The following is a 13,354-nucleotide window of genomic DNA, read 5'->3' as shown; positions in this document are numbered from 1 at the left end:
CTAATTTGCTGATGTTGACTTCTTCTTAGTCGTTTCTAAGGTCAGTCAAAGTTCGTGAAAGGTCGTTCTGATGTGAGATGTTCTAATGGGATGTCCTCAGATCTTTGTTTAGCGGCAGCGAGAACTTAAATCTGTTTTAATGAGATTGTATATTGGACGATGTTATTTCTGAGAGGGACGAGTCTAGTAAGCTGCTCCCCATGGATGTAGCTGGGCTACTCGAGTTAAACACAGTGGTCAAACTATTGCAACCAAAAGTGGGAGAGATATGACAATTGGTATTAGGGGAAAAGGTACAGATAACTGACATGAGGATTGCAAGAATATACAGGAAATACAAAACTTAACCACCTGTCCATAAAATGGACTTGTCCGACATTTACGAGGTCAGATTCTAATCAGGAAGACATCATTATTAAAATTTGGTAAACATTTTTAAAGCTTGTACATTTTATCAACATCCTTAAGGAGGCTGTACATAATGTTGATATCATATATACTGTAAACAGCTTTATTTCTGCGCCGTTCAAATATTGCGAATACCACACCAAAGACAATACTGCGACGAGATACTTTTGCGAGTTGCTGTGTTGAGATGACCTCTCGAATACCAAAAAAATAGACAGTTTCTCTCCGAAGCTAGTTAATCAGAGTTGGCCGGAAAGTTGACCGGAAGGGATTGCAACTAATTATCAAACACGATAATTGACTCAACTCAGCGTCATGACTGTGAGTTTGAATGCAAACAAAATTGTGGACAAAATTGCAAAGGACACTGACGCAATCAAGCGAGGTTGGAAGAAGGCAGGATTACTGTGAGGTAACAGTGACACTAATTGGTCTGTTTACACTGTCATTTGTGATGTATTGTGTGACCATTCTGTATTCATTTGTGTTTTTTACTTATTGAGTAACTTGTAGTTCTGGTTGATGATTTCAACAATAAATGATGATTGCAATAAATAAAGTATGTATATATTATTTATACTTATTTTTGCGTTTTTAATTTTTGCGATTGAGTCTCGTTCTATATATATATATGTATAAGAATGAGTACGAGTTGTTTATCATACAATAAAACACTGCAGGATGAATAAACCGCTCGGGGCACACCCCTCTTGGTTTATTTTCCCTGCAGTGTTTTATTGTGCGGTAAACAACTCCCACTCATTGTTTGTTTCTTAAGTGAGAAAAAGCGCAGTGAGGTTCTGTAGCTCACCTGAAAAGTTGCACACCATAGTTCAAATAGATCACCCTCCATTTTGTAAACAGGTCAGAGTAAGTGTGTATTATACACGAATAAATAAGTCTTGTGTACATTGATCAATCGTAGGGAATTGGGATTGTTCACAAGCCAATATATTAGCAAATATCACCATGGGCGCTTATTCAAGCAGGGCGCTTATTCAAGCAGGGCGCTTATTACGTCGAATACGGTGTCATGTTTATGGAAACACACTCAGGTAATAATCTCTCTTCATCAAATAGTTATGTAGTGCATCAAATTATGTTTTCAATGACTGCTGGATGGTCAAGTTTTAGATTTTGTAAGTCTTAACCTGGGCTCAAATCCAGTTGTGCACATACAAGGTCAACTTCATGAACAATATTTTTGAGGGGATATGTTTAAAATGTGGTATTTTTGGACATAATGGGTATGTACTGGGCAAAGATCATAGCATCTAAATAAGGCCTAAAGAAACTGTTGAATGTCATGGTGCTCGATGTTAAAATGTATAAAAATTGATTTACTGATCTGCACATCAGATGATCTAAAAACTGACAGTGTTGGAAATTTTGGCTCTATAAATATCGTACATATTATTAAGTTTAAAAAATTCATTATTCCGCAAATTAAAAATTTCATGAACATGCATATCAGACTAAGATTTTTTTTATAAATATACTTGCATATACTGTATTTCAAAATTGACATACTGAACATATTGAAAAAAGTTTCCTGGGAAGTAGTGCACTGGAGTGCATTTAGTGTGAGCAACCTTTCATAATTCATATCATATCCTAATTATCATTTCAATAAGATGATTTATACCATCCAGCCTTCCAATACTTGTATGACAATGTTTCTGATCTCATCACCGACAGAAACTATTCATCATCAGGAGACTTCACCCTCAGTACCCAACATAAAAAACTAAACACACGGCTAACCTCTTTCACATTTTATAGAAACGAAATATCCAAAATCCAAAAATATCTCTGTTTTTCAAAATGCTTCATCATATTTCAACTACACCATCTTACACCAACAAACAAAAAGCACAATATTTCAGACCAATATAATTTATTCTTTACACTAAAAAATTCTATTCTCTATCTATTTGTAATTTTTTGTAAAAAACATCCTTCGGCGGCAATTTTTTTCAGAGCGAATAATGTTACGTTATGAGAAAAAACAGAGGTAGCAAACGACTTCCATTATCTGTCCTTCCCAATCAATTTGCCCGGAGCTCCAGCGGGCTGTAGTTGTCTGAATTCCCTGGACGGAGTCGACGGACTTAATCACACTTTATAACAGGCTTTACTCTCAATCCAGGAAATATGCTTGCCATACTGTTTTAACACCATGTTTTGGGGTGAAATTGGCAAAATTGGGTCTTGTAATAAAGCTGTTACCGTATTCGACGTAATAAGCGCCCAGGGCGCTGTCAAAATTAGAAATAGGGGCTCTTATTAGAATATTTTTGTGAAAAAAACGGAGTTGAAAGATAAATTACATGGTTTATGCTGACAGCCTGAAATGTTTATGTACGACAGATATATTTTTCCAGAATTAAATTCCCCATAATTAAGGGTGCATATAATTTTAACACATAAGTGTGTATTATACGCGAATAAATAAGTCTTGTGTACATTGATCAATTGGAAGGGGTGCTAATTGGGATTGTTCACTAGCCAATATATTAGCAAATATCGCCATTAGAGCGGGGGCGCTTATTACGTCGAATACGGTATCTGGCTTTCCTGGGAAGCTCTCAACCACTGCCTGCATTGTACTCCATCATGATGTCAGGGTGAAATTAAAGCCTACAAGAATAACTGATGTTTTTACAAGAGTAACGGTGTGACTAGCTATTAAGAATTGTCAAAATTAAGTGTTTGTCTTTTTTTCTAATACACTGACATCATGCTGATAGTTTGGTACTTAAACTGTGCATAACAACATAAGTTTACAGAATTTCTTGTAAACTGAACTTTTTTAAATATGGTGTTCAAAAACCATTTTTTACATAGATCCTATTTCTAGGTGTCCCAAATCATCTCATAATGTTCTTGATATTTTTCATAACTCAAATAAAAACAGTATCCTGTAATATGAAAATTTGTTGAATAGATTAATTAAATGGAAAAACCAACGTCATGGATCCAGCGAAGAAATCACCAAGCCATTGATATCTGTGTTGGTTCTCATGTGGTTTGACTGAATATTATCAGACAATGAGTAATACCCTGTAACAAACTGAAATCAATGCTTTGCGGGGTGATCACAAATAAAAAAATATTTCTTCAATAAAAAAGGACTGTAAATTGTTGATTGTATCCTCGTACCTGATTTGAAAATGCGATGTATTAATGTCTCGTACGTTTTCAATCTGAAATTTTACGAGAAAAACAAAGACTAGGATCTCCCTTTGATACTGTTTCTGTTGCATCCTGGGAAATCCCGAGTCTGGTTGGCGTACTCACCCTCCGAGGGCCGAATCAAACGCCAGCACGGCGTTGTCTCTCTGCAACGCCAGGACCAGTGTGGGGCCTGACGTCAGGCGTGGAACCTGCGAATAGAAGGAATGTGATCAATCGTACCCTCCATTTTACTTCCACTCATGACTCCAAATTTTTCTAACAAAATTAGCAAGACAAGAGATCTCTCTACAAGGTTAGCCATGACACTTCTGTGTTAGTACATGTTAACTTGGGGGAACAATCTGGGGAAATGGTTGACTCTTTACATGATTTGTGATTGAGAGGAAAACATAGCATAATTTCAGATAAATTAATATTACTAATTATTAGATGAGTGAATGTGAAATACGTGATGGTGAGGTGAAATGGGGTTTAACGTCGTGTCCAAGATTATTGCACTTATATAGCGACTTGTGTGTGTGTGTGTGTGGGTGTGGCTGCTTGTACTAGTCCGGACAGATGCCGATTTATAGTGCTAGCACACTGAGATACCATGCTGCAGTTTAACATAAATGGCCCACTCAGACACAGTATACTGACTCCGAACCGACAAGTCCTTGTTTTAGCCCCTTAATGCCGAGCGCCAGACAGGGTAACAACAAGTACCATCTTTTAATGTCTTTTGGTATGACCCGGCCAGGGATCGAACTCCAGACCTTCTGCTCTCCGAGCGGATGCTCTACCACTACACCACGGAGGAGGTCGTAATACGTGATGAGTGAAGGACAGCAGGTTATAGCTAGCTGGTCTGCACTGCTTCGGTATCCAGTGATTCATATACAGCCACACAATCTGGCGAGTCGTGTCGACGTTTAGAATTCAAATTCCCTCTTGTAAATCACGAAAAGAATGAGCAAACCTGGACCAACTTGCACAAAGCGATCTTAGCGCTAAGATGATCTTAACTCCCATACTTAAACATAGGCTTACAATAGTCTTAACGCTAAGATCGTTTTGTGCAAGTGGGCCCAGTAAATGTCATCTGTTACCCTGCCCCGTACAAATACAGGGCCTAAATAACGAATCAATCCCACCACTAACACTGGCAAATGTTAGATTGAAATCAGAATAGATAGCAACATGAATGCACATCTAAACGTTATGTTTTAAGGATGGTGATGTTCTTGAGCCAACATTTCATTTTTCAAGAAAAAAAATATGTCACGATATTGTGTCCTATTGCCCAGCTGCCATGAGCTGATGTTAAACATTTCTACCAGCTTCTTAGAAGGGGAAATATGACTCACACAAAACTTTATCTAAGAACTGTAAATCATGAAATTGATGGTCAATGCTGAACCCTAGGCCTTAGGGACCGGTCATTTATTAAAGGGGTGGGTAGGTCAGAGGGACTCAGGGGATGGTCATCCACAAATATGACAAGCATTTGGAAAGGCAGACCTCAAAGTTTCAATTTTGACCAAGTGGCCATATGGCTACAAGTAATTCTTTCCAGGTAGCCAGTGGTAAAATCAAGAAGTCAAGCCAATATTGTAGGTAGCCAAAAGCATTTGAAATTATCTTAATCAAATAACTATCATAATATGTACAAGTTACAGCACCAGTCTTGATTGTATCTTAATAGAAACTCTCCTTGATTTTTGTTACTTGTGACTTGAACAATGATGCAATTTATGTTACTAGATTATATAGGTATATCCTCGCTTATCCAATGAGTATTGTCAACTAAAATAAAATACTAATTACATTAATTTTTATGCATTTTGGTTCATTGTCGACTTTAGAAGGAATTATTTGTGAGTACAATTATTAGCAGACATGCTTACCAATATCAGCTGTTATATATTTTTGTGTCTACTGTGTGTAGCAATAGAAGATATTTTTCTAGGTAGTCATTTGGGTACCTCTGAATTTTAGACAGTAGACAAACTGAAATTTAGGTCGCATTGGCAACTGTTTTAGTCGCAACTTTGAGGCCTAAAGGGTAATTATTTTGAGTACTTTAATGCATTACAAACCTCTGACACGCCCCTACCTAAAATAAATGACTGGTCCCTAAAATCACGAAATTGATGCGAATTTGCCTTCCATAAAATTTTAAAAAGAGTCATCCAAAGATGACATATCCCCCCAACATGGCATATCGGTAAACTGTGTGTACCTTCAAATGTATTTAGATTGGTAAGGAAATCTTTTTCCTTGATGCCAAAACCAGAAATATAATGAAGGTTATTAAATATTGGTTCATGTAGCTCACTTTCTGATGATCTCATGAACTTGTAATAACAATAACTTCGCAGATTCGCATATGAAGAGCTCTGTAGTAGCCTCATGACACTAAGGCATAAAGAGAATGTACTAGGGATTGACAAAACAACAAACCTAAACATCTTGTTTCATTATATGTCAGGGGCTACAAATTAAAAAGATTAAAATCAATAAATAACAAACTGCACTACTAGTGAACATGATTGATATTTGCATAAAGTTTGGTGAATCTCTGTTGCATGGTTTAGAAGATATGCTCCAGACGAGGACATTACCCTAAGTTCATCAATTTTAAATTTAAATTGAAAAAAGAAAAAAAAAGAAAAATCTGTTAATAGCAAAGGCACCACTACATAACCTGCTTGATAGGTGTGAAAACTTTTGAGAAGCTAAGTTGTATGGTTCGGGAGATATGCTCTGGACAAGAGCACTACCCTCAAATTTCCTAAGTTCATAATATTTCCATGGAAACGACAAAAATAAAAAATTCTAAAAATCTCTAAATAGCAGAAGGCACTACTACTGAACCTGATTGTTAAGTGTACCAAGTTTTTGGAAGCGAGGTTATACGGTTTAGGAAATATGCTCCGGACAAGAGCACTAACCTCAAATTTCCTAAGTTCATCATATTTCCATGGAAACGACAAAAATAAAAAATTCTAAAAATCTCTAAATAGCAAAAGGCACTTCTACTGAGCCTGATTGGTAAGTGTACCAAGTTTTGTGAAGCAAGGTTGTATGGTTTAGGAAATATGATCCAGACAAACAATGATTACAGACAGACAGACGGACGGAGAGACAGACAGATGGACGGACCGACAGACGGACATACTGATGGCTATATCCCCCCGTCATTATATGTCGGGGGGATAAAAATAGTAAGCCAATAACGCGAAGACTGTCGTGGTGTGGAACAGTGAGATAGTAGCTGAATAAATAACGTATAGTTTTCACAAACTCAACTTTCCCTCCTCACATGTGATCTGAGCAGGAATTCCAAATAAGCCAGGTTCACATGAGATTGTAAAACAAAGATTGTAAAATATTCCAAGAGTTTTACAACTTAAGCTATGAACATAACTGAGCACTGATATGTATTCATTCGACTGTTGTTGCAGTACAGGGCCCTGTTCCACAAAGCGATCTTAGCGCTAAGACTGTATTAAGTCTATGTTAAAGTATTGGAGTTACGATTGTCTTACCGCTACAATCGCTTTGTGGAACGGGACCCAGGACATCTTCACCATGAGCGGTGTTTTGTTTCTACTTAAACGATTATTTAACGAGGTAACCAAGAACCAAAATGTCGTCATACACAGTTGATGACTGTCATACACAGTTGATGACTGTCATACCTGCTTGTGCAAACAAACTGACCACACGTTATGCTGAACTTGGTGAGAGTGAGCGAGTGAGTTGGGTTTAATGCCGCTTTTAACAGTATTCCAGTTATATCACGGCGTGTCAGCTTAATGTGGGAGGAAAGCCCTAAGTGATGCAGGTCTCAGACGTTTATCACTTCGGTGAAACCCACGAGCACGGGTATGGTGCTGACAAACCTAGAAACATAATCAGGGCAAATCAGGATTCGAACCCACAACCATAGTTTTCGAGCGCCCCCAAGCGACACAACTCTCCTAATCAAAATGCAATGCCATAGATGACTGGGCCACCCGTGCCCCCCATGATTTTCAGTATATAATACAATTACACCAAAGAATGTGGCCAGGCTGATGTTTCCCACAAAGTCTTCACGGGTCTTGTCCACATGAGGTAGACACACATGAGGTAGACACACATAGGTAGACACACATATTAGAACCTGGAAACTGGGGCTGGGACGATACACCAACTGTGCCCTCCGATACGTATCATGATACTTGCATGTGCACTTTTCTGTGGTGCATGAACCATGTTTTTCATAGACAGGATGGCCAAATATCTGGCACACTAACGATTTACAGTTGGCAAGTATGGGGCAATGGATGAAAATATTTACGTTTTCACTATTCATTTTTACTAGTATTTAGTGTTTGCTAAAACATTTATTGAAGAAAACATTTAAGGTAAGAATCGATAGTGTGTGCGATTGTGATGAATACTTGTATCAAGAAGTAAAAAAATCGCGATCAACCAATCCATCGATGTATCTTCCCACTAACACTCAAACCTCTACCATCAGTCTTCATCCAAACATACATCTTTAAATCAGCCTACTTTGAAACAGAAGACAGCATTTCTGGAAGAGTTACAATGATGTATCTACCTGTTTGAAACTGCCAGCGTCTACGAGGTGGAGAAAATGTTCTGCCTGGGTTCTGGTGAACCAGAGCATCCGTGCAGCACTCAACTCAAACCTGCAACACAAGACCTCATATGATGTTAAGGGCTCCCAAAAGCCACTAGTCGCTAGTCTGATACAAGTGACTATTCTAAGAACTAGCAGTTTTCTCCCAAAATGTAACGCTGTAGAAGTCCGTGACAAGAAATTGAAGGTGCAAAACTTCAGCCACTGGTACATAAGAGTTTGTCGCTAGTCCTGCTACACTGATTTATAGCAAAATTCAAGCATTGAGAACATTAAAGTGTTTAGTCCTCAAGTGCGCACTATACTCAAGAAAATACGGTACCACTTCGGTGAAACCCACGAGCACGGGTATGGTGCTGACAAACCTAGAAACATAATCGGAGAGAACCGGGATTCGACCACACAATCATAGGTTACTGGGACAAAATCATAATAAGGGCACCAATGTCAGTCGTATAGGCGACCGTACAGTTGTTAATAAGAGAGTGATTGATATTATTACCAAGTCAGCATGATGACACTTAATCAAGTCAGTGAACCTAACCACACCAAGCAAATTAGCAGTGTCCTACTACTAGCAATAGATTGCTTGGGACCCCTGCTTCCACACAGGTGATGACTTGCCATCATCCTGGATAGGTCACACAGCAGTATCAGTTTCAGCAAGCCAAGACCTATCTAGGGCTGCACTAGGTGTCCTACTACTAGAATAGATTGCTTGGGACCCCTGCTTCCACAAAGGTGACGACTTGCCATCATTGGTTTGTTGTTTGCGCCACACTCAGCAATATTCCAGCTATATGACGGCGGTCTGTAAATAATCGAGTCTGGACCAGACAATCCAGTGATTGATATCATGAGCATCGATCCACGCTATTGGGATTGATGACATGCATCATCCAAGTCAGCGAGCCTGACCACCCAATCCACTTAGTAGCCTTTTACAACAAGCATAGTCGCCTGTTACGGCAAGCATGGGTTGCTGAAGACCTATTCTACCCCGGATCCTTACGGGTCCGACTTGCCATCACCCTGGATAGGTCACACAGCAGTATCAGTTTCAGCAAGCCTAGACCTATCTAGGGCTGCACTAGGTGTCCTACTACTAGCAATAGATGGCTTGGGACCCCTGCTTCCGCACAGGTGACGACTTGCCATCATCCTGGATAGGTCACACAGCAGTATCAGCAAGCCAAGACCTATCTAGGGCGGCACCTAGGTGTCCTACTACTAGAATAGATGGCTTGGGACCCCTGCTTCCACACAGGTGACGACTTGCCATCGCGCTGGATAGGTCACACAGCAGCATCAGTTTCAGCAAGCCAAGACCTATCTAGGGCTGCACTAGGTGTCCTACTACTAGCAATAGATAACTTGGGACTCCTGCATCCATCCAGGTGACCACTTGCCATCACGCTGGATAGGTCACACAGCAGCATCAGTTTCAGCAAGACAAGACCTATCTAGGGCTGCACTAGGTGTCCTACTACTAGCAATAGATAACTTGGGACTCCTGCATCCATCCAGGTGACCACTTGCCATCACGCTGGATAGGTCACACAGCAGTATCAGTTTCAGCAAGCCAAGACCTATCTAGGGCTGCACTAGGTGTCCTACTACTAGCAATAGATAACTTGGGACTCCTGCATCCATCCAGGTGACCACTTGCCATCACGCTGGATAGGTCACACAGCAGCATCAGTTTCAGCAAGACAAGACCTATCTAGGGCGGCACCTACCCGTGTGTGGACAGAGCCTCCAGAATCTCCACATGCCCCACCCCTAGCCGGTCTCGGCCACGCCCGGTCAGCACAGGGGACGTCAGCACTAGACATGTTGTCTGGAGCAGCATTTCATGAATCTCTGCAACACAGGTACAAATAAGATAACAAATCAACTTGAGTGAGGTTTCATGCTGTTTTCAGCAATAGTCCCAGCATATCACAGCAGCAGATACCAAGAACAACTTGAGGACATTGTATCATTGTTGTACATTGACCCCTGGTCTTTACCATGCCAGCTAAACCTACATCTGATCAAAATGTGCCTTATGGCTCAGTAATTTCAGTTTTATGAGGCTTTTTCAGCTTAAAATTGGAGGAAAAAAACAGGTTGTTGTGCAGTCACGAGTATGGTGCTGGACAGATCAAGTTTGGATTTGAAACCATGATAAGCAGATTCTGGGTTCACAAAGGGAGGCAACTCTGCACAGTGAGTTACTTAGGTCATAGACCACTAGTCTACTATTGCCCCTACCAAGGCAAGAACTTTTGTACATCATCAAGTCCAAGGTATGGACTCTCAGTTAAAGGGAGATAACTACTGCATAAAACTACTGTGCATCAAGGGAGACAATTTCCTCTCTCGTGAAAAGCAAAGGGAAAAGTATCTGTATAAGGCTGAAAAGACATAACTCACAGGTAACTTTCATATAATGAGACTGGTGCATGATTCCTTTTCTAACTCTCAGGTAACTTTCATATAATGAGACTGGTGCATGATTCCTTTTCTAACTCTCAGGTAACTTTCATATAATGAGACTGGTGCATGATTCCTTTTCTAACTCTCAGGTAACTTTCATATAATGAGACTGGTGCATGATTACTTTTCTAACTCTCAGGTAACTTTCATATAATGAGACTGGTGCATGATTCCTTTTCTGTTACAATAAAGTCAGAATAACAGCATCTGTTTTTGACATCTTCCTGAGACAAGGGAATTAACCGACTATAGAAGTCCAGTTTCCACCCTTGCCGAACTAGGCTGGTATTATGGAGTTACATTTTGGCTGGGCTAATGAGTCTATGCATAATCAAATCAAAATTGCGCAACAAAATCCAGTTCGTAAGAGTCATGCTGATTTTGGTCGATTGCAGGATTTGCAAAGCATGTACACCTCCAACTCGTTGTCAACAGATATTTTCCAAATCTTTTCATGATTTTAATCAAGGTGCTCATGATTTGATGCACTTCCTGATGTAAGACCTGTTTTATCACAATATAGATCTTGATTATCAATCAGATAGTCTTGTCTGGGTGCTGCCATTTTGTTGGAATCAAATGCATGTGATATGAAAGGTGGAATCTGATTGGTCCATAGGAGAGGTTTAGAAGGGACATAACTGGTAATAGCCACTAGTGGCGCAATGATCGAGCCCAGGAATTCCAGCCTAGTCCTAACTGGACTTCTAAAGTCAGTTAACTCCCTTGCCTCGGGAAGATGGTTTTTGAAAGCTGAATAAAATAGTTATGTGGAGAGCACATTATGACTTTAAGTCGGAAATGATGAACTGGTCATCTGATGAGAGCGAGTGTCCATGTGTCATTTTAGAACTGGAAAAAAACAGGATTCATTATTAATTTCTTGTCCAGATGACTGATCACATACCTGCCATGTCTGTGCTGTAGGACTCGCGAGCTTGGCTGTGATGTACCAGATGTACATCGCGCCTGTCAAAGTGATGCAGATCTATCGACAGGTCTTCAGCCGGACACACAATCTGTAACACCAAATGACCCCAACATGTCAAACTCTTCATCTGGACAATATCAAATTCCTAATCTCTCTGATTAAATTTCTAGGTTTGTCAGCACCATTCCTGTGCTTGAGGGTTTCACCAAACAGGGATGACAATAAATATTTTCCTTTTCAGTTGAAATTTCTTTGCAATGGCTGGGGCGTCGGGTAGCCTTGTGGTTAAAGCGTGCGCTCGTCACACCGAAGACCTGGGTTTGATTCCCGACATGGGTACAATGTGTGAAGCCCATTTTTGGTGTCCCCCGCCGTGATATTGCTGGAATATTGCTAAAAGCTGTGTAAAACCATACTCACTCACTCACTCTTTGCAATGGAGCGTGGTCCATAATTTGGGGGTGTTTGGGGGAAGCCATCAGATTTTAATAAATTTGTGGTCACTAAGATTTGCAGATCCATGGAGGATTCTCACCCTGACCAAAGTGGGAAACGTCTGAGACCTTCTTCACATCAAGTTGACATGATGCGACACAAATGAAATACTGCTGTAAGTGGCATTAAACCCAAGTGACTCAATCATATGGTTTATCTGTCAAACCAGGAACAATAGATCATTAGTAGGGCTGTTGCAATTCACGTGCGTATTCGGTGAATTGAACCGTATCCATTCATGAATTGAATTCGTTATTCGTGGCCACAAGAAATGAATATTTATGAATACGCAATCGTGTGCATTAACATACCCTGTACCTAAAAATACATATGAACATATTATACGCACAGATTTCTTCAAAGACAACACTCTCTTAATATTTAATTTGATAGTATTTTTGGTCACTGGTCATTGTCTCATTTGAGCAGATACTAGTACCTGGATAAATGTTTAATATATCAATAATTAACAAACCATGTCAAATAATATATTGCGTTATTGTTTCACTGAATATAACAAATAATACATTAACTGCTACCTGTTATTGTATGTATGAATTAATATTCGTATTCGTTGCCCTATATTCGAGTTACGAATCATTTTCGCCTCAGTGTATTCGTTGTACCCCTAATCATTAGATTGGAATTATGAAAACAACTACTTATTGAAAATGAGAATGAAAATGTTGTGCTATTGGGTGTCGTCTATAGGCCTACTCATCAATCATGTGGAATATGGTCCCAGCAGTTACTGTAAAACGTAAAATTAATGCGTCTCCAAAAGAATGCAACCGCTGGCCCATAGCCAAAAATGCGACTCAATATGAATGCGACAACCCCTCCTCTCAAGGTTCAGGGGATTTATATCTAAACAAAATGTCCTCTGTCAGGTTTACAGGAGAATCCTCACCTTAATCCAACCTTACATTGATCCAATCACACACCAAATAGCACCGCTTATTAGCGCTGAGTAGAGTACTTCGGCTTAAACAATACGTGCGCGCTGGCTCGTGTCGGCCTTTGATGCAGTCGCAAAGAGCAAAGACACCGTGTTGAGTAGAATGCTTGTCTTGACCCCAGCAGTATCAATTCACAGGATGTAATTAGAGTTTGAATGACATTGTTTATGTACTTGTTACAAGTGCTGCTCAGTAAACATTGATGTGGAATACATAGTTGTTTGTTTTCAGCGTATGTCTAAGTTG

At 39.7% G+C, this 13,354-nt stretch overlaps 1 protein-coding gene across 1 annotated transcript in view; it reads right to left on the bottom strand.

The window, feature by feature from the left end:
• LOC139457048 (dynein axonemal assembly factor 8-like) overlaps nucleotides 1–13,354 on the bottom strand; it is a 92,051-nt gene that overhangs the window by 43,299 nt on the left and 35,398 nt on the right. The window contains exons 21-24 of the mRNA XM_071238491.1: nucleotides 11,631–11,742; nucleotides 9,982–10,105; nucleotides 8,201–8,291; nucleotides 3,709–3,794 (exon numbers count right to left, since the gene is read on the bottom strand). Of these exons, the coding sequence (XP_071094592.1) occupies nucleotides 3,709–3,794; nucleotides 8,201–8,291; nucleotides 9,982–10,105; nucleotides 11,631–11,742 (413 nt within the window). The remainder of the gene's footprint in view (nucleotides 1–3,708; nucleotides 3,795–8,200; nucleotides 8,292–9,981; nucleotides 10,106–11,630; nucleotides 11,743–13,354) is intronic.

This window comes from Haliotis cracherodii, unplaced genomic scaffold (genome assembly GCF_022045235.1).
Source record: "Haliotis cracherodii isolate W230 unplaced genomic scaffold, xgHalCrac1.p SCAF_12, whole genome shotgun sequence".
In the NCBI taxonomy this organism is placed as follows: domain Eukaryota; kingdom Metazoa; phylum Mollusca; class Gastropoda; order Lepetellida; family Haliotidae; genus Haliotis; species Haliotis cracherodii.
The sequence above is the reverse complement of the archived record's forward strand: the minus strand, read 5'-3'. Positions and strand labels throughout refer to the sequence as shown.